Below are 25,292 nucleotides of genomic sequence, written 5' to 3'. Positions count from 1 at the left end.
CTGGGATAGCAACAGGATTCAAGAATCTGGCAAACACTGAATGAGTATAATGTGTCAGCAGGGGGTCAGTACAATGTGTCAGGTGATAAAAAGATGAACAGGATACTTGGTAGCTCCAACCCAGGAAGGGTATTGAATATGCAAACAATCTTGACAGAATTCAAGAGCTACCACAGTTGTTGAGTATGAAGTTATGGCAGCCCACAGAGAAAGGGTGACTAATTCTGTTGGGAGTCATCTGGTATGGGGGTGATGGAGAAAGATAAAAGTGCAGAGTCAGATTAAATCCCCCAATCCACTTCACATCATCATTTTCTTGAAACTGCATTCATTTCTAAGGCTTCCACAGACACCCGCACCAGTATATAACTTCCATATCTGAAATCTCAGCCCTCTGCTCATCTCTCTGGACTGTAGTCACACATTCCATTCCACCTCAAGAAAGCCTCTTTTGTATGGCTCATGGGTACCTCTTAGGAAATTTATCATTCTTAACCACCCCCTACTTCCTTTATTCCATTTTCTGCTTTTTTTTAAATTTAATTTATTTATTAATTGAACACAAATTTTTTTGACAAGGTGTTGTGCAAAAAGGGTACAGTTACATAGTAGGGCAGTGTGTACATTTCTTGTGATATCTTACACCCTGTTTTTCTTTCCCTTCTCTAGGCCATTTTCTGCTTTTTGAGTCAGAATCCAATTAAGCTCGGTGTCATTCTTCTCTATTCCTCATTATCCCTCACCTCCAGTGGTCAAATCCTGTTGATACCAATTTCAAAATGTCTCTCAGATCATCATTCTCACTCCTTCCATTCCCTCTTTCAAGGCCTACAACGTTCCTCCCTCCAGTTACTACTACAGCCACAAAAGTACTGTATCTATGTCAAGCATTTCTAATATACTTACTCATCCAACAAACTGGATGGAAGGCACTGAGTACTGCAGCAAACAAGACACATAAAGAAAGGGTTTGCTTTGTGAAGCATTCCTTCTTTTCAGTTATTACCACCAATTTCCCTCTTAAATGAATCTGCTCATTGCACATACTGACTTCAAGTCTTCAATAGTCTCCCAATGCCAACAGAATAAATGTGTAGCGTGATCCATAGGCTCTTCAAAATCTGGCAACTCTTATCCTACCAACATCTATTTCTTCTACCCTACAGGACTCCTAAACTCCAGGCACATCTGTCTACTTCCTTTTTAATTAAAACTACATGCTTCTTCAGCCTTTACATCTTAGCAAATGTTACTTCCTATGCCTCAATTTTTTTTCTTTTGCCTCTAGAGATTCTGAGTTTCTATAAACAATCATGGATCTCATGACAATATGGAATTGTTTAAAAAGTCTGCTTTCACTTGGTTGTGAGCTCCTTTAAGGACAGGAACAGTATCCTGTTACTGTAATGCTCAGAATGAGAGTAGACTCTAGTAAGGCATCTTGCAATCCTCTGTTGCATGAGAAAACATGGAAGGCACAGAAATCTGGTCAGATGAAAAAGTAAAAGATAGGAGAATCAAGGGCTCCAAACTACCTGATGGCTTGTTCAAAGTACTTATTTGTGAAATAGTCTTGCCACTCTTTAGTGTCTGAGGACAGAACTTCCTTCAAGGTTGCATTTCTCAAAGTACAGAAAGACTTTTTGGTGCTGGTCCTGGGGCTTGAACTCAGGGTTTAAGTGCTCTCCTTGAGCTTTTCTTTTTTAGGTTTGCTTAAGGCTAGTGCTCTACCACTTGAGCCACAGCTCCACTTCTGGCTTTTCAATGGTTAATTTGATGTTAGAGTCTCAAGGACTCACCTGCCTAGGCTGGCCTTTAACTGCAATCTAGGATTACAGGTATGGGCCACTGGTGCCTGAATCAGAACAGAGTATTTTAAGTAACATGATCAGGTAGGCAATAGACTCCTTCCTTTCCCATTCCTCAATATTTCTGAGAAAAACACACAGCCATAGTGCCTAGTCTTACTTCACATTAATGACCACTAACTCCAAGCAGATCATTATGATACCAGCTGTTTAACATTTTCCTCCTTCACTTATTGGACTATTTAATGTCTTTTCCACTCATTCCAGGACCCCTGCTCATATTCCACTATGAAAACTGGCAGGAACCAAAGACCTTATGAAAGGAACCAAAGACCTTCCTAAGTTCCACATCTACTACAGTCACAGCTCATGTATTTTGTCATATCTCCTGTTACAAGGGATAAACTGTGGCTAAACTCTTCTTATTTAGACAAGAAATCCATTTTTTTTTCTTTCTTAAGAAGCAGTCCAGTTTGGTGTAAGTGAACTGAACACCTCAGGGGGGGAAAGGGAAAGGGGGAGGAGGGAGGGGGGTATGAGGGACAAGGTAACAAACAGTACAAGAAATGTATCCAATGCCTAATGTATGAAACTGTAACCTCTCTGTACATCAGTTTGATAATAAAAATTTGGAAAAAAAAAAAAAGCAGTTCAGCTGGGAATGAATGGTTCACATATGTAATCCTAGCTACTCAGGAGCCTGAGATATGAAGATCATGGTTAGAAGCCATGCAGGAAAGGGACAGAAAGGTCCATGAGGCTCCTATGTACAATTAACCACCGAGAAGCTTAAGCTATGTATGGCTTAAGGAGCAGAGCTCTAACCTTAAGCAAAAAAAAAAAAAAAAAAAAAAAAAAAAAAAAAAAACAACTCAGGGACAGCATGCAGGCCTTGAGTTCAAACCATTCCCTTGTATTCCCTGCAAAAGAAAGATGCATCCAGTGGTAGAGTGCCTTCCTAGCAAGCAGGGGGCCGAGAATTAATTCCTAAATAAAATCACTCAGCAATTCTATCTTCTCTCCTATTTCACCATTTCCCCCCTTTCTATCAACTTACAAACATGCTCTAATCTCTATCTCTCAAAAAGAGACTAATTCAAAATTCTCAAACCCTCTATCAATTTCAGCTACCACTTTATGATTCCTTTTTTCTAAGTGTTCTGACAGTTGTTTGAATATACCCTTTCCAATTCATCCCATTCTCCTTGAGCCTTTGCCAATCGAGCTTTCACCCCTACCACTCCTAAAACTCTTCTTTCACCTGAGACCTTCATTTGCGTGAGTCACACTAATTCATCATTTCTTCCCTCTGCATATCTCCCTCACTTGGCTTCCAGGGTATCATTACCTTGTTTTCTTTCTCAGCAATCTTTACTTCTCAGTCTCCTGTACTTGTTCCTTCTCATCTCCTCTATCTCTTAACATCTGCATGCCCAGGGCTCAGTTCTCTTTTTTTTTTTTGGCCAGTCCTGGGCCTTGGACTCAGGGCCTGAGCACTGTCCCTGGCTTCTTCCCGCTCAAGGCTAGCACTCTGCCACTTGAGCCACAGCGCCGCTTCTGCCCGTTTTCTGTATATGTGGTGCTGGGGAATCGAACCTAGGGCCTCGTGTATCCGAGGCAGGCACTCTTGCCACTAGGCTATATTCCCAGCCCCGTGGGCTCAGTTCTCATTCAACAGTATCTCCTGGCTTTAAATATCATCTTCATCTATAGCTCCAGCTCAGAGATATCTAAATTCTAAAGATATATCTGCAGTGTCTCTAATACTTTAGAATATTTAATAGACATATAAAAATGCAATATGCTTCAAACCAAACTCTTGAAAATGACTGGTCCAATCTATTCTTCCCAGTCTTCTCCATTTAAGAAAATTGAGTGGCATGTGGTGGTACATTCTTGTAGTCACTACTCCAGAAGAGGCAGGAGGATCACTAGTTTAAGACCTGTCTGGTTACACAGCAAGATCTTATCTCCAAAAAACAAGGACTGGAGATGTAGTTCAGTGGTAAAGAACTGGGCTAATACATGCAAGGCCCCAACAAAATAATAGAACTACAAGTAATATACAAACTCTTCTTTCAAGCTGTTGAGGCCAAAATGATTGGGTCTTTATTACCCTCCCCCCCCCCACTTTTTTTTGGCAGTACACAATTAACCTGTTACCAAGTACAGCTGGCCTGCCCTAAAATGTAATTTCCACCCTGTCCTACTTATCCTGACTATTCCAATGGCCTTTTAATATCTTCCACTTTCAATTTACCAGCCATGTGATTTGTCTCCTTAAAATCTTTCAGAGACTTCCTATCTCAATCACATTAAAAACACATAGTGAACTATAAGGTCTATATAATCTGGTTATGTCTCCTTCCACTTACTTCCTCAGTCACTCTACTCCAAATACAATGGGTTCCCTTCCTATTCCCTAAACACATCATTTCACCACAGGGCTTTGCTACTTGCTCCTCATTCTGAGTGAAAAGTTCATTCCCCAGTTATCGACATGGTTCACTACCTTACCTTCTTCAAGTTTTTGATCAAATGACAATACTCTATTTAAAATGACAATTTTTTCTCAACTCTTCATCCTTAATTTTTCTCTATCATACTCATAGCCTACTGCTTACCTTGCTTAATTCCTGTAGTTTATTGACTACCTCCCTCTTTTTGAGTGTCATGACACTGGTTTGTATTTGTTCTGCTCATTTGTTCTGTACCTTTAGGGTCAAGAATAGTGGTGACTTAGGAAGTGGCTTAAAGGGTGATTTGTTGAATGAATAACACTGAAATTCTCAGTTGGCTGCCTTATCTTCAGTACTCAACACTTGCTAATCCTTTTTTTATGGTTCACTGTCTCTGCAGGACAAAGTACCAAATCAGAATTTAGTAATACTAAATTAAAATGTTTTTTCATTACTTTTTATTTACAGTACTGAGGTTCAACTACTTTAACAAAATTAATTTTTAATACCCACTAAGTTTAAAAAGTGAGATCCTTCAAGGAAAAACCTTAAGAAATTATTGTGCAACTAGAAAAGGGGTAGGGCAAAAATAGTGTGATATTTTAATCATTGAATTTTAGCTACTTTCTTGGAATAGGTTTGCCAGGGCATCCAGTTAAATGAGAAATTTAGACAAATAACTAATCATTTTAAGTGTATGTCCCAAATGCTGAATGTGACTAAAAATTATTTGCCTTTTATCTTCACTATCATGTACTATGTGAACTGCCTAGTAATTTTTATCCTTGCTAAATCTGGCAACCTTATTTGAGGAAAACAAACCGTCTGTCGCCTGCATTTATATGCATCGAATAATACAGTCTATAGAATTCTGGTCCTATCTACAGTCTGGGTTTTCTGGTTGTTGTTGTTTTTTAATGCCTCAATTAATCCGTCCCTGTGGGCGGGTACTCAGGTACAAAGTCCTATAAAAGAGGGAAGACCTACAGTGCGAGTTGGAGGAAAAGCCCTGGCAGCTCTGAAACAGCGGGCCGCCGGTGTCCTCCGCCAGGGGTAGGGTGGGGAGGTCTCTGTGCCCAGCTTCCTTTCCCAGCCTGTCAGTCACCCGCGTGGAGGGGGCCCGGGCTCGGCAGTCACGTTCAGGCCCTTACCAATGTTGCCTTCGATGGAGAGCCTTCGGGGCCGGCGCCCCGCATGCAGGGCCCTGGAAAAGGGCGCGCCCTCGAGTAGGTTCAGGGCCATGGAAGCGAAGGGGACTCGAAGACGACTCAGGAAGAACCAGCCCGCGGCCATTCCCACCCACGCTTAGCGTAGGGACCACTTCCGTTGCGTGCATTTCCGCTCTAGGTACCGCTGTCACGCGACTCGGCGCGCCTCTGGCGTCAGAAGGTCGCCCGGAAGGAAGCGGATGGGTGGAACTGACTGAGAGAGAAAGGGCTCAAAGAACTGCCCGGTTCTCGCGATACTTGAGGGAAGCGCTGAGAGAAAGTGAAGTTGTCGAGCACTGGGAAGAGTTTGCTTAAGTCAGCCGCTGCAGCGCTGGTAGTAGCGCTTTGTAGTCTTCGTGTTTGGACAGATAACGTTTGAAAAAAGACATAACCCTACAGTCCATCACACTTTGATTTTTATAGACAAACCCAAATAAAATCTTAAGAAAAGTTTATCCCCTTCCAGATGTTCCTTGTCTATTTTTATTCTAATATGTGAAGAAATCGGGTGACTATTATGACACAATCTAATGTCTTACGCTAATTGATTTTCTTCTCATTCCATCGCAACACTGAACTATTATCGAGTAAATGAACAAACCAGTTTAGTAATTACACCCCACTTTTAATTTTGTCTCTTGAATAAGTCAATTGATTTGTATAAGACCAACAGGGGCTGGGAATGTGGCTTAGCGGTAGAGTGCTTGCCTTGCATACATAAAGCCCTGGGTTCGATTCCTCAACACCACATAAACAGAAAAGCCAGAAGTGGGTGCTGTGGCTCAAGAAGTAGAGTGCTAGCCTTGAGCAAAAAGAAGCCAGAGACAGTTCTCAGGCTCTGAGTCCAAGCCCAGGACTGGCAAACAACGACAACAAATCCCCCGCAGGATAAATTTGTTGGGAGGCTCAGTATACACATGATAGTCTGATTTCCGGGCTCGGACCCGTAGCCACATGACTGGGAGGAATCAGAATGTAAAGAGATGAGAAGAGATACTGTAGTCACTTGCTGATGAGCAAAACGTGAGTCCTGAAGTTGGTGAAGAGCTGGAGCTTGTGGACAAACAGCTGTGAAAGAAGCCTATCTGTCCTGTCATCCTGTTGTAATGATTTGGAAAATCTCAGAGGGAGCTTCCAGTGCTTGCATCGCTTAAACCATAAGCCACACCAGTACTACACAGACCAAACAGACGTTCAGGCAGCGCTTAGATGTAGGAGCGGTTTGGAGACCAAGATCCAATTGCAAGGTGGGTGGAGAGAGATTGGCTGGGACACTTGACTTGTAGCTGTTTGCTTAGAAAGCACTGGCCTTTTTCCCCTTTCTTTAATCAATACATTAAATACGTGTGTGTGTGTGTGTGTTAAGCACAATTAAATAGGCTGAAAACTTGTTTAGGATAACCTGAGAAGTGCAATGATGGAGGTCAGAGCAGCTAAGGTACATGGTTCATCTCCATTCCTGCAGTCATCTTTGTGTAAAACTGCCTACGATTCGTTTTGCTGCTGTTTTGGTCGTGGAGCTTGAACTCAATGTTCCAGAGCTCTTTTGCTCAAGGCTAGTGCTCTACTACTTTGAGCCATAGCTCCAGTTTCAGTTTTCTGGTTAAATGGAGAGAGACTAGGAGTCTCGCCTGGGATTTTGTGCTTTTTTTTTTTTTTTTTTTTTCTTTTTCAGACCTGGCTGGCTTGGAACTGTGATAATCAGATTTCAGCCTCTGAGCAGCTAAGATTATAGGTGTCAGCCACCGGTGCCCAGCTGCTTACATTTCTTTACCTGTGTAAAGACAGACTTGATTTGTGTCCCCCCCCCCCCCCAAATTTGAGAAGCTCCTTGGGTCTTCTGGGTCTGTTTGTCTCCAGGTACTGTGAAGGTTAAATGAAAAGGTTGTCTGAAGAGTTAGGCCCAGGCAGGCAATTAACCTGAAAAGTTAGAGCTCCAGAAAGTAATTTTAAGAAACTTTATAATGAAGTATAATACATAGTAAAGGCATGTATTATAATGTACAATCCAGTTAAATGTTCACCACCTGAACATTCTTATGTTACTTAAATTTAAATAAAGAAATGGATCATTAACAGCTTACCCAGAATCTCCTATGTCCCCTGCCATTTAGTACCTTTCAAGGGTAAACATTAGCTTGACTTCTAACCATAGAGATCAGTTTTTATTATATCTTTATATAAACACAGTCATCTAATAAATGCTTCTTTCATCTATGAAGTTAATGCGTGTTGTATGAATTAGTTGTAGTTCACTCTCATTGCTACATAGTCTATCACTTAACAGTGTATTTTATCCATTCTACTATTGATGGACATTTCAAAGTTTCTAGATTTGAGACATCATAGTGTTGCTATCAGTTATATTATACATATCCATTGGTAAATAAAATGATGCCTGGTAGACAAAAGAATATGCCTGGGAGAAGAGCTGCTGTGTGATAAATTATGTATATGCTTAGCTTTAGTGGATATTCTAAATAGTAAGTTGATCCAGTGTCTGGTTATACCAATTGCACTATTAGTGAGTAAAATTTTGGTTATTCTAGAACTATTGCCAACTTTTTCACATAATCCATTCTTCTCTGTAGAATGGTGTGTTTTTATTTTTACTATATTTTTGCCAGTCCTGGAGCTTGGACTCAGGGCCTGAGCACTGTCCCTGAGCTTCTTTTTGCTCAAGGCTAGCACTCTACCTCTTGAGCCACAGTGCCACTTCCGGCTTTTTCTGTTTCTGTGATGTTGAGGAATCAAACCCAGGGCTTCATGCATGCTAGGCAACCACTCTTCCACTAAGCCACATTCGCAGCTGAATAGTGTGTCATTATAGTTTTTGTTTTTTTGAAACAGGGTCTTATTATGGTGCCCAGGCTGGCTTGGACCTCGATATTTTCTTGTCTCCACTTCCCTGAGTGCTGCCTCCATGCCTGACTCCTTCTTATAGTTTTAAAAAGAATTTATTATTTTTATTAAGTAGTTGTGAAAAAGGTTTTCAATTCCAGAAGTCAGGTTATGAGGACAATGCATCTTGATTGATACCACCTCTTCCCTTATTTCGCCCATCTAACCCTATCCCATACCTATCCTCAAGTGTCTTATTATAATTTTAATAATAGTTTGATATAGTTTTGATAGTTGATGAAGTTGAATATGCTTATTGGCTGTTCCAGTATCTTCTGTTATAAAGAACCTGTTCAAGTTTTGTGTTTATTTTTCTATTGACTGCCATTTACTTGTCTTGTTCTTTGTACAGTCTAGATATGAATTTTTTCTGAATATTTTCTCTCACTCTGACTTATTTCTAAAGACTTTTTTTGGTGGTCCAGGGCTTAAATTCCCTAAGCTGTATCACTTGAGCCACAGCTCCATCTTGGGCTTTTTGGTGGTTAATTGGAGATGAGAATCTCAAGGCCTTTCCTGCCCCAGCTGGGATCCTCAGATCCCAGCCTTCTGATAGCTAGGATTACAGATGTGAGCCACAAGTGCCTACATAAGGCTTTTATTTTTATACAGTGTGAATTAATAAACAAACAGATCTTTTCCCCAATTGCCTGTTATCCCAGTACCATCATTAGTAGTTACCTTTCTTTCTTTCTTTCTTTGTTCCAGTCCTAGGATTTGAACTCAGGGCCTGAGCACTGTCCCTAGCTTCTTTTTGCTCAAGGCTAGCACTCTACCACTTGAGCCACTGCTCCACTTCTGGCCTTTTCTGTTTATGTAGTGCTGAGGAATCGAACCCAGGGCTTCATGCATGCAAAGTGAGCACTCTACCGCTAAGCCATATTCCCAGCCCCTAGTAATTACTTTTCTATCTTATTTTGTTTATGTTTATTTGTTTTGTTTACTGGAAAATTGAATTCAGGGCCTTAAGCATGCTAGTCAAGTGTTCTACCATTTCAGCCATGCTCATTGTCCTATGCTTGTTTTATTACATGTTAACCCACACATAAAAATTCAACATCTTTCTTGCCTCCAGTGCATTCATCCATCATTTTCTGAGCATCTTCTATATTCCTGACACCTTGCTTAGTGCAGCTCTGAAGGTTTTACTGGTTTTCAAATGTCTATAAAGCGCTACTATTATAAATAAAAAGATGAGCCATGTTATACTAAGTGCTATGCAGACATTAAAATGAGAGATAAACCCATATAAATATTGTTTTCTTTAGTTGCTTAGACTTTTATTCAGCCATTTGTTATCTACATCAAGTATTTTTTCTGTGTTAGATTATGCCAAATTGATTTGGCAAAACTGAAAGTTTGTTTCCAGAATGACCTATTGACAAGGCTCTTTCAAGAGCCTACCAAAAGAGAACCTGGTGTGAGATTTGAAAGGTTGAATGGGGACACTAGCCATTCCCCTAGGGAGATGCTGTGACAGCTACGGTGGGCTGAGAAATCCCAGCTAGGCCTCTATGTAGTGGTGACCCCTTGAATTATCCTTTAATTCTTTGCAGACTTTCCCCTTCCCAGCCCTTCCACCTTTGGGTAAAGTCTCATTCCTGTAATAAGCTCTTTATTTCCATAATACCCATGGTGGCTCTGCTCCCCTGAATGAACTCTGTTACAACTAAGGGACCTAAGAACATAGTCTCTAGAGCTGCCAGTGATGTAGGTCAATGGCAAACTACTCACCTAACGTGGGAAGACCCAGACTTCGATCCCAAGCACCCTAAAGAAAAAAGTAGCCCTGAATTCCAGTAGTATGGGTTAATTAGGGGAATCCACCTGAAGCCTCTGCTTGACACTTACCACTCAACGGGCATTACATAGAAACGAATATGTAACATCTGCCTTCAAGTTGGCCCTCAGTAACCAGAACGTTCTATTTTTCTTCAATTGACTTCCTGTTGACTTTCCTGTTCACTTTCCTCAAACTACTATTGCTCTCTCTTCCATAGATAACTTGACATCCATTGAATAATCTAAGACAGCACTTTTTCTTGAAGTGGACCAGGAATCGTGCAGGGGTGGAGGGAAAGGTGGAAGAAGGCAGATGGGTGTGAGGTACAGAGATGAGTAGGGCCTAGTAAGCCTGCCTATCTTCTCCCATGTGGAGATACATTGCTGTTGAACAGATAGTGTCAGGACTCTATCAGTTCTCAGATCCTGTTCTCTCTCTCTCTCTCTCTCTCTCTCTCTCTCTCTCTCTCTCTCTCTCTCTCTCTCTCTTCATCCTTCATCTAGTCTCCCTGTGCTTTCTCTTCCATCAGTCACTCTTTTGAGAACATCCCTCCCTACAGAAGCACATACATAGAAGTTCAACATTATGTTCTTCTGCATGCACCTCTATCAATTCCTGTCAAGCTGGGACTGTGAATGTCAGTTCTGAGGCTTCTGGTCTGTCTTTACATTCCAGAGACCTGTTGGGAGGCAGGCTAGAGCTGCCCTCTGCAGGACCCTGCACAAGATCACCTCCATGCTGCTTCTATCCTTCCTCTTATTCCTCTCCTAGTCTGTTGAGTGGGTCCTTCTGACAGCATTTTCTTGATTACTTGATTCTGAGCATAATCTCATCTCATGATTCACTTCTGAGACCCAAGAGTAGAGTGTATATGTGTGTTTGTGCATGCGGACATACATGTGTAAATGATAATAGAGAAGGGGGGAGGGTACTGGGGAGGGGTGGAGAAAAATGGAGGAGGTAATAAGTGTGATAAGAAATGTACTCACTGCCTTACATATGAAACTGTAACCTCTCTGTACATCACTCTGACAATAAAAAGAAGATAGAAAAGGAGGAATAGAGGGATGGAGAGAAGAGGAGATGGGGTAATAAATTTTCTTCCTAAGCATGCTCTTCCTTTTTGGGGCAAAATACAATTTAATCTTCCATAGCAAAGGGCCTCACAGATATCTTAAGCCCATTATGACTTTCTTTCTTTCATGGACAGCTCATATAATATCTTTTAAGCCTTTGATTCATGTTCTTTAGTGCATCACTCTGTGAGTACAGGACTGAGATAGATCTCTGAAAACCCAAATTGCTTCAACCTAGCTTTAATCCTAGGTACTGAGGTGGGGGACAGAGATAGAGTATCATAGTCCAAGGCTAGCTCTGGCAAAAAGTTAGGGAGACCCCACCCCTATCTCAACCAATAAGCAAGGCACTGTGGCATGCATATGACATCCCATCTCTGCAGGAGGTGTAAATAGAATCACAGTCCAGGCTGACTGGGCAAAAAGTGAGACTTTATCTGAAAATGGCTAAAGCTAATAGGGCTCCAAACTCTTTTGGGAGCTCTGAGTGGTAGAACACCTGACTAGCAAGTGCAAGGCCCTGCGATTAAAAATCCCAACACTACCAAAAAAAGAAAAAAAAAAGATAAGATGGTACAGTGGAAGGAACACTAGCTTTGCAGATGGTTATGCTTGTATTTTGATCTTGAGTTTGCGTGATCTTTATTAAGACTTTAACTTCTCTGAGCCTCAATTTCTACATCTGTAATATGGGGATAATGATAATGCTTGCTTCTCAAGGGCATTGTATGGATTAGGAAAAACATGTGTAAAAAGCCCTTAGCATTGTGGATAAGACCCAGCTCAGGAACAAAAGAACTGCACACAGGTAAGTAAGGCTTGCAGGTTTTAATGTTTTATCATGGGTAATAGCAGTCTTGAGGGGATCCTCAAAGAACATGCTCTGACTTTAGAAGCACTTCCTGTGGACAATGGATGGCCCTGCCTCATCGTACTCTGGTTTGCTGATCCACATCTGCTGGAAGGTGGAGAGAGAGGCCAGGATGGAGCCTCCAATCCAGACTGAGTACTTTCGCTCGGGAGGAGCGATAATCTGCAAAGAACAAAAGTGGTGAATCATAATCAGCTACTAATAGTAGGAATAAGGAAGGAGGGTACCGTGGTAGATGCTTATCGTGCTAGCTTCTTGGGAAGCAGAGGTAGCAGGATCAAATGAGCCTGCTCTGCTCTGTTTCATCGTAATGAGAACCACCTATTAGGTAGGGGAGGCCTGCGGCAGCCTTCCTATCTGGAGAAGTTTCTAAGAATACTGACAAAGCATACATGTTCTCATGTCAGGCCTCCTTCCCAGATGCTAGCTTTATTTTAAGACTAAAACTTTCCATGACTTTGTTATTTCTATTCCCAATCATATTTTTAAACCTGTTAGCCAGAAAGTTCCTGGAAGGCCTAAAAAGGAGACCAGAGGCAAAGGAGAAGTAGTAGGCAGGTAGGTTCCTGTTCTTATATAGAGAGATCCACTGGTAAGAAGCAGTTTGGGGAAGGCTGTAGCCATAGTGGCATCCAGTCAGTTCTATGGCCAAACATTCTCAAGGAAGACAGTTCCTCAAGATGGAATTTGCATCAAACTAAGCTGATTCAGATTGTAGGAAACTATCAAGATCCTAGGCCCAACTTGGAGGTCTGCACCTCCCAGGTAGGCAGGTATTTGAATAAAGTACAGGAATAGGAACTAGGTCAAGGCTCACCTTTATCTTCATGGTACTGGGAGCCAGAGCTGTGATCTCCTTTTGCATCCTATCAGCAATGCCAGGGTACATGGTGGTCCCCCCAGAGAGGACATTGTTGGCATATAAATCCTTACGGATGTCAATGTCACACTTCATGATGGAATTGTAGGTTGTTTCATGAATTCCAGCAGATTCCATGCCTAGTGAAATCATAGATCTAGTCAATACCTACTGTTTCACAAATACAACTAACACCCCATGACCGAAAACACACAGAAAAGTGTATGGTTTTGTAGTTTTTAGCATATCTATAGGATTGTGAAACCATCACACCATATCTAATTTTAGAGCATTTTAAATGTCCCCCCCCCCAAAGAAACCTCACACTCATAAACAGTTGGTCCCCATTTTGTTGAGTAATTGTTCTTGTGGTAAGTAGTAAATATCATCACATAATTTGTAATACTATCTAGTAGGAATTAGGATTTTCATTTTACATATGAGAAAACTGATTTGAAGACAGTCATATGTCTGAGGTGGCAGAGATTAGAGGGACAAAATCAGAGAGCCCCAATCTCACCCTTTGCAATTATAGATATATGTATATATATATATATATATGTATATATATATGCCTCTATGATTACATGTTAAGTGATCTGAGTAATGTTTTGATTCTGATTATATATTAAACTCATCCTTAATTAATTAATGTTGGTCATGGAGCTTGAATTCAGGGACTGGGCACTGTCTCTGAGTTCTTCTGCTCAAGGCTAACAGTCTTACCATCGTGTGCCACAGATCTACTATTGGTTTTTGAGTGGTTTATCACAGATAAAAGTCTCACAGGGACTTTTCTTCCCAGGCTGGCTTCAAACTGTGATCCTCAGATCTCAGTCTCCTGAGTAGCTAGGATTACAGGTGTGAGCCATTGGCACCCAGCCTCATTCTTATTTTTATATTTCCTCTTCTTCTTTTCCTTTATCTTGATTTCCTTACCTTTGCATTTAAAATTTGCTTTGTAATCTACTTTTACTGTTCATATAGTTTTGTCCCTTTCTGGGAAACTGTGGAGTATGTATAAATAATAAAAAGGTAGCAGGAGTGGGGAGAGCTAATGAAGAAGTCAATATAGTTTATTTGCATGAATGGGAATAGAATAATGAAACCTGGTGAAACTGTTGTAAGAGGGTGAATAATAGAGGGAGGAAGTTTGAATGGGATACATTGTTTACACATGTGAAAATGTCACAATAAATATATGCTGATAGAAAAATGTGTCTGTGACTCTACCTGTTTCTTTATCCAAACCTCACTCATCCCTCCATCTGGCACCCCTCTACCCATCACCCCTCCACTCTGCACCCCTCCACATTGCCCTCCCAATCCATCATCAGTGATTGCAGACACCTCACCAATGAAGGAAGGCTGGAAGAGGGTCTCCGGGCAGCGGAAGCGCTCGTTGCCAATGGTGATGACCTGTCCATCTGGCAGCTCATAGCTCTTCTCCAGGGAGGAAGAGGAGGCTGCTGTAGCCATCTCATTCTCAAAATCCAGGGCCACATAGCACAACTTCTCCTTGATGTCACGTACAATTTCTCGCTCAGCTGGAATGGGAATGACAGAAAGGGGATACTCAGCTCTGCTACATCTCCTCTATCCTGTCAAGATTTCTATTTACTCTTCTTTCTAAAGTAGGAGTTCAAAGGTTTGACTCCCAAGCAAGATTTTGCATTAATTATCTCCTGCCATTATCATTCTGTCTGACCAAGTTGTGTATCCTCCTGGAAAATTTATTGGGCATATTTCAAATGAAGACTCAGACTTACACTGTGTGATCTTACGAAATCTACAAGGTCTCTACCTAAAATTCTTCATGACCCCCTGCACCTTAGAAATTCAGACTAATATCCTGGGGGGGCCACGGGAGAAGCCCTGTCCCATGTAGTCATCATTGCCACGCCCCACTGCGGAGAGTAAAAGGGGACCGGAACCAACACCCCCAGCCTGCGGGGGGGGGGGGGGGGATATAAGAGGGCAGAATTTCCTGGAAAAGGAGGGGAGGCGGGGAGAAAGCAAGGCCAGGAGGTGCCTCGTGGAGCTCAGCAGTGCCCATGTCCCCCCTCAGGCCTGAGGGGAGCTTGGGCCTGCAGACAGAAAAGGCCAAGCCCTGGCCTATAGACAGAGGAGGCCCAAGCCCAGGCCTGCAGAAAATGGAGGCCGGAGAGGCCTAGTTCTGGGCTGGGAGAGAGCGGAGGCCTTCAGAGCCAAGACCTGCTAAGAGCTAGAGGCCTGAGGAGAGCGGACAGGGGAGCAGAGCTGAGCTGAACCAAGGAGAGCCTGAGGCCTGTGGGAAAGTCCAAAGCCTGGTGCCTGTTGGAGCCAGAGCAGAGTAGACGCAGAGGGCGAGTGGATGCAGAGAGTGGAGTGGAGGCCTGTGGAGAGTGGAGGCCCGTGGAGAGCAGAGGCCCACAGAGAGCCACGTGGAAAGTGGAGTCACTCTGAGAGAGGAGAGGTCTATGAAGAACAGAGGCCTGTGGAGAGCAGGAGGACTGCAGAGAAGCCTGTGGAAAGGAAGAAAAAAAGAAACTTGCCCCCTGGAGGTTGAAACTGTTCCTAGCTCTGGGGTAGCCCGGGGCAAGGCAGTTGCAAACTGACTAATAAAACTCATTTGTCACCTTTAACAGTGCTTGGTGGATTTTCTCCTTCCCGGGAGTGTTCTCAGACACACTGTAGATGCCCCTCCATAATGATATACAGAACTAGCTCCTTACTGTGGTACAGCCCAGTTGAAAATACTGGTCCTAGTGTGACACAAGCAGAGGCAGCAGGCACTGGGGAAGGGAGCAAGACTGGGCATAGGAGGAATTGACAGGGCACTGCTTAGAGAAATTGGTTTAAGTCTTCTCCACTCCCCCAGGGTGTTTTGTGTCATGGTAGGAAACTTCCTCCTTTAGTCAGACTGCCTTAATCATCTGGGGTTATCTGAGGCACAGCTTCAGCCTGGGGTTGGTTCAGTCTGTCCCCAAGAGACTTTAAGGATCTAGAACTACAAAATTCTCATCTCTACTGAGAACTTCTGGTCCTATTTTAGATTTTGTTCTGAGCTCAAGTCAGGATAGGAGGAAGTGGAAGTGAAACCTGTGGCTCAGATGCTAGAGTGCCAGCTAAGGCACTAAAAGCTAAGGGACAGTGCCCAAAGTTCAAGTCCCAACATTGGCACAAAAATAAAATACATAAAAATATATATGCTTATATATATGAGTTAATACATATATATGCATATATATGTATGTATACATACATGTATACATACATGAGCTTAAAAAATTAGGAAAGGGTGGGCTAGGAATATGGCCTAGTGGCAAGAGTGCTTGCCTCATATACATGAAGCCCTGGGTTCGATTCCTCAGCACCACATATATAGAAAAGGCCAGAAGTCGCACTGTGGCTCAAGTGGCAGAATGCTAGCCTTGAGCAAAAAGAATTCAGGGAAGTGCTCAGGCCCCGAGTTCAAGCCCTAGGACTGGCAAAAAAAATAAAATAAAATAAACCCACAGAAAAACCAAATTAGGAAAGGGTCTGCATACCTGTGGTAACAAAGGAATAGCCTCTCTCTGTAAGGATCTTCATGAGGTAGTCGGTGAGGTCTCGGCCAGCCAGGTCAAGGCGCATGATGGCATGGGGTAGTGCATAGCCCTCATAAATGGGGACGTTGTGGGTGACACCATCTCCTGAATCCAGGACAATGCCTATGGCAAAGGGGTTAGGATCTATGAACACTACATTGTCTTTTTATTTATTTTTAATATTTGTTACCAGATGACCTTCAATTACCATATTTTTCTTTGGTATTTAAGTCATTTTGTGTGTGTGTGTGTGTGTGTGTGTGTGTGTGTGTGTGTGTATGAATTATCTTTTACATGATACTATAAGCTTCTAGATCCCCTCACGAATAACCTGAAGTACATATATGGTAATACATGCTTGTCATTTTGCATGAAATCTACAGGGCACTTTAAAGAAATTGGGTAATTTTCACATCTTTCAGGAGCCAAAGGCACACATTATGCACCTACTATCAGGATGCAAAACCTAGAAGGAGCTATGAAAACCAGCCGGCATGAAAAAGACTAACATTTTCTGTGAATGAGATGTTAGTAAGCCATGAAAGGAAGAAAGATTTTGTGTATGTATGCCAGTCCTGGGGCTTGAACACAGTGGGCACTGTCCCTGAGCCTCTTTTGCTCAATGCTAGCACTCTACCACTTGAGCCACAGCTCCAGTTCCAGATTGTCTAGTACTTTATTTGAGACTTTCCTGCTCAGGGGCTGGCTTTGAACAGTGATCCTCAGATCTCAGACTCCTGAGCAGTTAGGGTTATAGGCCTGAGCAAGGGACACCTGACAAGAAAGAGTTTTAAAAACATAAGCCAGGGCTGGGGATATGGCCTAGTGGCGAGAGAGCTTGCCTCGTATACATGAGGCCCTGGGTTCAATTCCCCAGCACCACATATACAGAAAACAGCCAGAAGTGGCGCTGTGGCTCAAGTGGCAGAGTGCTAGCCTTGAGCAAAAAGGAAGCCAGGGACAGTGCTCAGGCCCTGAGTCCAAGGCCCAGGACTGGCCAAAAAAACAAAAACAAAAACAAAAACAAAACACCATAAGCCAGGAGTACTTGGCTAGAAAGATTTTTAAAAACATAAACCAGTGGTGCCTGCCTGTTATCCTTGCTACTCAGGAGACTGAGATCTCAGGATCTGAGTTCAAAGCCCATGGGACAGACAAATTTGAGAGACTCCCTAATTAATCAGCAAAAAGCAAGAAATGAAGATATGGCTCAAAAAACTCAAGTGAGACTGTCCAGGCTCTAAGTTCAAGCCCCACGCTCAACACACACACACACACACACACACACACACACACACACACACACACACACATTCTTTTTGAAGCCAGGCATGGCAGTGCACATTGGTTATCTCAGCCCTCAAAGGGCAGAGGCAGGAACATCAAAGGCCGAGGTCAGCTTAAGCCATATAACAAGACCTTTTTTTTTTTTTTTTTTTTTTTTTTTTAAGGAATTCCTGTTGATTCAACAGTCAAATGGCAACTGTGGGGAACATGGCAGTATCATCATCACTAATATTATCCTGGGTGTTCTAGCCAATGTACTAAGGCAAACCAGAAATAAGTAAAATTGTCACTATTTACAGATGGCATAGCTTTATATTTGGAAGATCCACAAGAATAAACTAAGAACTCATCAGATCTGATTAGACGATTCAGTTAGTACTGATACAAAATAAATATTCAGAAACCAGTAACAGTTTTGTACAAGGTTTCTGATCACAGCATAGTTTATAATGAAAAAATTAGAGACAACAGAATGGAATCATTATACAATGATTAGTTTGTGTCCAGTAACCATAATGTTTAAACCATCAAGTGCAAAGCCTAGGATACCAAAACTCTTCACTGTTCTTTATCACTTGTAATGAAATCACCTTTCATTTCTGTCTCTTCCCTAGTTAAATGTTGGCACTACAGTGTCAGGATGGCTTGTTCATCAGTGTATGCCTACAGTCTGTTTGATACAAAGTTTGCCACATCATAGAAAGTAATGGAAAATATCTGAAGGATGAATGAGTGAATAAAGCATTGAGCACACGAACAAGTGATTTTTTGAACAATGTGTATGGTTATGTCCCTATTCAGAGGCTTTATGTTGAGGTTCTATTTCTGGAGTAACCTTCTACTTAGAGCAAGGCTACCTACTTACCTACACTTTATCAACATAGGCTCTGCTTTTGCAGCTTTATGAAGCAAAACATTTCAGTAAGGAGTGTATGTATAAGCTCCTGGAATATCCACTGTGCAGAAACAGCCCTTGCTGAATATGCTCGTTATGCTCTGTTTATGTAAATCTCTTCCAACTATACAAGTAGGCTCAATGCCACTATTCCCATCTGTTATTCCTGTGCAAGATTTCCCATTGAACTTTGATTTTGAGTTTTGATTTTTCTCTGATTTTTCTGAGCAGGATCCTCTGCAGGAGCCCAGCTGGTCCTTACTTCCCCTCACCCCTCCCAAGTCAGGAAAGGAATGGGTTACAGGGTTACTTACCAGTGGTGCGGCCAGAGGCATAAAGGGAAAGCACAGCTTGGATGGCGACATACATGGCAGGAACGTTGAAGGTTTCAAACATGATCTAAAAGGACAATGAGGGATAAAAGATTTTCTGAAAAAACACAAAGCACATCTCAGCCAACAGAATGGTTTGCAATCTCATCAGAGACAAGAATTATGCCAACATGGTGGCACGCCTTTATCTTATTCCCACTTCCCATTGGGCCTGCTCTGGAATACACTCGTCCTCAAGACATTCTGTTAGGTGAATGTTCAAGGAAAAGAATGACCTGGCTGAGCATTTGTGTTGCATTCTTGTGCCCATGACCAAGTCTTTCTGGATCTTACCTGGGTCATCTTCTCTCTGTTGGCCTTGGGATTTAGCGGGGCCTCCGTGAGTAGGGTGGGGTGTTCTTCTGGTGCTACCCGTAGCTCATTGTAGAAGGAGTGGTGCCAGATCTGGTTGAGACAAAAGCCAGATGAATCCAACAGACTTCGAGGGGGATGGAAAAGTCTGACATGACCATGCTGGAGAAGTGTGGCCTAATGCTGCACAGGATGGACCTAGACTGGGATACGAGAATGACTGACCATAGGGACGTCTGATGGACATTTAGAGGGTGTATATCTTTTCAACAGGGCCCAGGAAGGTCACACATGTGTAGTTATTATTTATATTTGACTTTTATACTTCTTCCCTTTTCCCTGTGTGTCATAAGGAAGCTGGGCAAATTACTTCCCACAATGCTCATTGCTTTCTGGCTTCTGGCTATGTTTGGCTGATGGAAGTTGCTACAGAATAGTGGGAGGACAGAGTGAGCCTGGCAATGATGTGGCCCTCTGTGAATACAGCCTTTATTGGGTGGCTGATTTCCAAGACACCAGTTCTAGCAGGGCTCCAGGGACATTGGCTTGGTCCTCAGTTTTGGAGTGTAAGAGCTCCCATTGTTGCTAGTTCTTCAGTGCCTCCTTTCTAGTTACCTTGACCCTACTTGTAGTCCTGTCAATCCTTCATTTAATTTAATAAATCTCAAACAAACAAATACTGTCTCTTGTTGAGAACCTAACAGATATGCCTGGGCTCAGTTTTTACTGTTTATTTTGATCAGGCTGGGTCTTTAGAATAGCATCTCACTATCTCAGCACTGTGATATGTAAGATTGGATAAACGGATGGTGTACAGTGGACCTGTGTGTTATAGGAGGTTTAGCAGCATTCCTGGTTCCCAACCACTAGATGTGAGTATTGCCTCTTGAATTGTGACAATCATTTGGTTATGTCTTCAGACATGCCAAACACCTGGTGAGTGGCAAAGCCATCCCAAGTGAGATCCAGTATATGTTTAATTTCTCCTTCCTTCCTTCCTTCCTTCCTTCCTTCCTTCCTTCCTTCCTTCCTTCCTTCCTTCCTTCCTTCCTTCCCTCCCCCTCCCTCCCTCTCTCCCTCCCTCCTTCCCTCCCTCCCTCCCTCCCTCCCTCTCTCCCTTCCTCTCTCCCTCCCTCCCTCCCTCTCTCCCTCCCTCTCTCTCTCTCTCTTTCATCTTATCCTAGGGTTTGAACTCAGGGCCCCATACTGGAATTTTGCTATTTAAGCCTTGCCTCCAAGCCTATAAAGGGCTTGCATTTGTTTAAAAAAAAAACCCAATTAGCATACATTAGCAATACAAGGAAGGGTCCTTGAAATATTTCCACACATATACAGTGTGGAAATCCATCTCACTCCCTCTATCACTATCCTTTGTCCCCTCTTTCTTCTTGAATGTGTCCTCATTATCCCTCTCCATTAGCTCTTGCTTTCCTACTGGTACCCAGCCCCCCAGTAAAGCCTGTTTTACTATCCTGTCATTCTTTTTTATTGCTTATTAATTTATAAGGGGTTTTATCATGGTATTTAAGATGTTTATATATTTTATTTTGTTCAGACTAACCCTCTTGTTGCTCTCTCTTTCATTGTCCTCCAATACCCTACTGATTAACAGCTTTCATTAAGATTTCTTTTGGCATCTTCATATATAGTTGCGGTACATTCCAAAATTATTCACCATCTGTCTTTCTATTCCCCTCTGTACTCTCCTCACTTTTTTTTTTGGCTTAAAAGTTTTTTTGTTTTTGTTTTTTTTTAGATAGCCTTGCATTTTTCTTAGGACTGGTATGGACTGGGATCCTCAGGAGGCTGAGATATGATTATTACAGTTTGAAACCATCCCAAGCAAGAAAGTCCATGAGACTTATTTCCAGTTAACCACAAAAAAAAAGCCACAAGTGGAACTGTGGCTCAGGTGGTAAAATGCAAGCCTTGAGCAAAAAACCTAAGAGACAGTGTCCAGGATCTGAGTTCAAGCCCCAGTAGTGGCACAGAAAAAGAAAGAAGGAAAAGGTGGACCAATGCAACAGCAATACTCACAAGACAATATGTTGGAAATTAACTGTACAACTGGGAGTGGGGGGAATTGAGGAGGAGGGAAGGTGGGAGAAAAATGAGGGAGGAGGTAACAAGTTAGACAAGAAATGTACTCCCTACCTTATGTATGGAACTGTAACCCCTTTGTACATCACCTTGACAATAAAATTAAATTTAAAAAAAGAGAGAAGAAGGAAGTAAAAAAGAGAAAAGAAAGAAAGAAAAGGAAGGAACATGGGGGAGGGGAAAGGGAAAGGGGTAGGGGGAGGGGGGAATGAGGGACAAGGTAACAAACAGTACAAGAAATGTATCCAATGCCTAATGTATGAAACTGTAACCTCTCTGTAATTCAGTTTGATTATATATATATGTATATATATATACATATATATATATATATGAAAGGAAGGAACAAAGAAAAGGTTTTCAGTAACAGTGAATTCATTGGGTAAACGAGACTGTCAGTCTAGATTGGAAAAATAGAGTATAGAAAGGAGAGAAACAAGGATGTGAAAAACATTTGAGAGTAAGTTGCCAAGACATAGCAAGCTGTGGGACATGAGCATTGTCATGAAAATAAACATGTCCAAGAGTGAGAGTCAAGGTACCTTCTCCATGTCATCCCAATTGGTGATGATGCCATGCTCGATGGGGTATTTGAGGGTTAGGATCCCTCGTTTGCTCTGAGCTTCATCTCCCACATAGCTGTCTTTCTGGCCCATCCCCACCATTACACCCTGCAATGCAAAAGAAAAGAGAAGTGAATTGGCTGAGGACTCCACACAGAGGGATTCAGGTACTGGAATGTCCCAGAAAGAAGAAGAGGATGGAGCCTACGAGCTTTTCTTTCCTGGAGACAGGACAGCAGGTGACAAGGGTAGAAAGACATGGGAAGGGGTAATGGAATATAGAGGTGACAGGAAGAGGAGATAGAGCATGTCTCATGGACTGGTCCTTTTTTTCCCCTAAAATGATTTCATTTTTTTTAATGAAAGAAAATGCCTTACTTCACACACACACACACACACCATCTCTTAGCATAGCCTTCACAATAGTCTACTTCTTATGGCTCAAAGCCTTGGATCTAGATGGACAATCACACACCTGGTGCCGAGGACGACCTACGATGGAGGGGAAGACAGCCCGGGGAGCATCATCGCCAGCGAAGCCGGCCTTGCACAGGCCAGAGCCATTGTCGCACACAAGTGCAGTGGTCTCTTCTTCACACATGGTGGGTGTGGCGGAGTGAACTGGGGGCTGGAGCACCTTGAAGGTGGAGGAGAAGAGAAGTAGTCAGTCATGCTGGAGAAATCATGCTGGAGACAGTTGTCTTGCATTTGAGAGCTGGTATCACTTGCAACCAAGATCCTGTTTCAGGAGGAACTGCTGGGCCTCTACCTTCTACTCAGTTAGGAGCTGAATTATATTTCCCAAAGTATGCATGTTGAAATCCCAACTCTTTCCTCAGACTGTGTGTTTGGAGATGTGTCTTTAACAGGGTAGTTAAGTAAAAATGAGGTCATAAATATAATATGGCTGGGGTCCCATATGACTACTCCCACACCGCAGGCATCTTGATAACAAATTAGGACACAGATATGTGGGCCACATAAAGATGTGGCAGGAAGCCAGCCATCTATGGGCTGGTGAGGGGTTTTAGGAGAAATCAATCCTGCCAACACCTTGTCCTTAGACTACTGGTCTCTGGGACTATTAGAAAATAAAATTCTAGTTGGGCACTAGTGGCTCACACCTGTAATCCTAGCTACTCAGGAGGCTGAGATCTGAGGATTGTGGTTCAAAGCCAGCCCAACTAGAAAAGTCCCTGTGAGACTCTTATCTCCAATTAACCACTCAAAAACTAGAGGTCATACTGTGACTCAAAGTGGTAGAGTGCTAGCTTTGAACAAAAGAGCTCAGGAACAGCACCCAGGCCCTGAGTTCAATCCCCATGACTGACTGACAGAAAAAGGAAAGAGAGAGAGAGAGAGAGAAAGAGAGAAAGAAAGAAAGAAAGAAAGACAGAAAGAAAGGAAGGAAGGAAAGAAAGAAAGAAGGAAGAAAAAAATGAAAGAAAGAGAGAGAAAGAGAAATGGAGGGAGGGGGGTAGGGAATGAGGAAAGGAAGGTAGAAAGGAAGGAAGGAAGAAAGAGAGAAAGAAGGAAGAAATGTCTATTACTGAAGCTACCAGCTCCTCATCTATGGTACTTTGTTATGGCAGCCCTACCAAACCAATATGCCTACTTTTATTTATTTATTTTTTCATAATCTTGGTCCATAGTCATATGTATGTCTTTATTCACAAACTGCCTTATAATTTTTTTCAAACCAGGATTTAATCAAGGTTCAAATGTTCTATGTGTCTTCAATTTCATTTAATGGAGAAGAGTCCTCTAACCACTATTTTTTAAATAACATTGACTTTTTGAGGAAACCAGGTCAGTTGTCTTGTAGAATATTTTACATTCTCTTTTGACTGATTCTTTGTGTTATTATTTCTTTCTACACTGAGTTGCCTGTAACCAAGCAATTAGGCTCATTGGTCAGAGTTTCAGATTATACCACACTTGTAGCCTTCTCATGTATACGTTCAAAAATTTCACATTCTTTCTTTATACCTAATCCATTTAGATAGTATTTTCTATAACACACGAAAGACTCCAAATAAAAAAAATCATACAAAGAATACAGCCAATAGTAGGTTATTATCAATTTAGTTCACATAATAACATCATGTTTTAGGCCTATGATTTCCATTGAATATCAACAATCTGTACAGAAAACCCAAAGGCAACCATATAGCATTATATGTAAAATGTACAAATATAGTTTAAAATGCAAGTTACTGTATAGAATTTGTAAGGTAGAACTTTATGGTAATCAAGGAATCTACCTTATTCTAACTAATTTAGTCTTTGCATGTTTAGTCAATGCAAATGTACAAGGCACAACTTAGTGTCAATGCTAAAGTGTATAACACATCCTCAGATCATATATTTTAAAGAAATTAAAATAACATGTTTATGTTTTATTACCCAATGAGATAAGTTCATTTTTAAAGCCTCATGAAATATCACACTGATAACATGTGTGTGGAAGGACTGTTCCCTGAACTTAAAAGGTGAAAGGCAAGACCCTTGCTATATTCCATCTTAAAAAAATTATATATACATATATATGTACAATACACAAACCCATTTCACACACTGGAAAACATCCCATTATCCAAACGGAGGCCATTTTCTTATTAGCAAATGTTCCCATTACAGTATCCCATGACAGTTATTTAAAAAATTCATACTTATTTTCCACCTGTTTTGGTCAATCTTACTACAAAAGACACTGAAATAGACAATTTTCATCTTCAAGGTAAATTCAACACCTAATTCAGAAAGTCTTTCTCTTGAGATTGCACAGTGAAAGGTAATTATAAAAGCTTGCTACCTTTAAAAGAATTAAATCTCCACAGGAAAACAAAACAAGACAACAACCTGTTAAAAAGTTAGTACGAGCACTGGCTGTAACACAATTCAAAATCTCCCCAGTACCAACCACAGTGCTCTGTATTGTTTTATTGCCTATCCCTGAGTAAAGATTCTATCTTTTTTCATTTTTAATAAACTTCATGCTGATAAGAGTGTTTAAGAAGTTTTTGTTCAAAATATAAAGCCCTATTTCATCTTAGTAAAAAAAAAAACAAAGATAAATGCTCTTGGCAGAGATCATCACTCATAAAAATGGTAAGTATTAGTCAATGTTTAATACTCTTTTTTCTGGGTAATTCTATTTTTTATGCCATTCACATATTGCTTATTTCCTTATTACCCATTATTGTATCATCTTTGTCTATGGGAGCATT

General features: G+C 41.7%; 2 protein-coding genes and 1 long non-coding RNA gene across 5 annotated transcripts in view; 1 reads left to right on the top strand and 2 right to left on the bottom strand.

The window, feature by feature from the left end:
* Dguok (deoxyguanosine kinase) overlaps nt 1-5,614 on the bottom strand; it is a 31,028-nt gene extending 25,414 nt beyond the window's left edge. The window contains exon 1 of one of the 3 annotated variants that reach the window (XM_048352762.1): nt 5,419-5,614. In XM_048352762.1, the coding sequence (XP_048208719.1) occupies nt 5,419-5,560 (142 nt within the window). In that variant the 5' untranslated portion in view covers nt 5,561-5,614. The remainder of the gene's footprint in view (nt 1-5,418) is intronic. The other 2 variants (XM_048352760.1, XM_048352761.1) reach the window with 2 other exon arrangements.
* Nucleotides 987-4,709, top strand: LOC125356352. The gene is made up of 3 exons (XR_007211876.1): nt 987-998; nt 2,273-2,274; nt 4,478-4,709. It is a non-coding gene; the product is annotated as an uncharacterized LOC125356352 (long non-coding RNA).
* Nucleotides 5,615-12,048: 6,434 nt separating the features above from the next.
* Nucleotides 12,049-25,292, bottom strand: part of Actg2 (actin gamma 2, smooth muscle) — a 21,799-nt gene continuing 8,555 nt past the window's right edge. Inside the window, exons 2-9 of the mRNA XM_048352759.1 lie at nt 22,538-22,699; nt 22,042-22,170; nt 19,382-19,492; nt 19,031-19,115; nt 16,496-16,657; nt 14,321-14,512; nt 12,924-13,105; nt 12,049-12,268 (exon numbers count right to left, since the gene is read on the bottom strand). Coding sequence (XP_048208716.1) covers nt 12,125-12,268; nt 12,924-13,105; nt 14,321-14,512; nt 16,496-16,657; nt 19,031-19,115; nt 19,382-19,492; nt 22,042-22,170; nt 22,538-22,663 — 1,131 coding nt within the window. The 5' untranslated portion in view covers nt 22,664-22,699 and the 3' untranslated portion in view covers nt 12,049-12,124. The remainder of the gene's footprint in view (nt 12,269-12,923; nt 13,106-14,320; nt 14,513-16,495; nt 16,658-19,030; nt 19,116-19,381; nt 19,493-22,041; nt 22,171-22,537; nt 22,700-25,292) is intronic.

The sequence above is a fragment of the Perognathus longimembris genome, chromosome 8 (assembly GCF_023159225.1).
Source record: "Perognathus longimembris pacificus isolate PPM17 chromosome 8, ASM2315922v1, whole genome shotgun sequence".
NCBI lineage: Eukaryota > Metazoa > Chordata > Mammalia > Rodentia > Heteromyidae > Perognathus > Perognathus longimembris.
The sequence above is the reverse complement of the archived record's forward strand: the minus strand, read 5'-3'. Positions and strand labels throughout refer to the sequence as shown.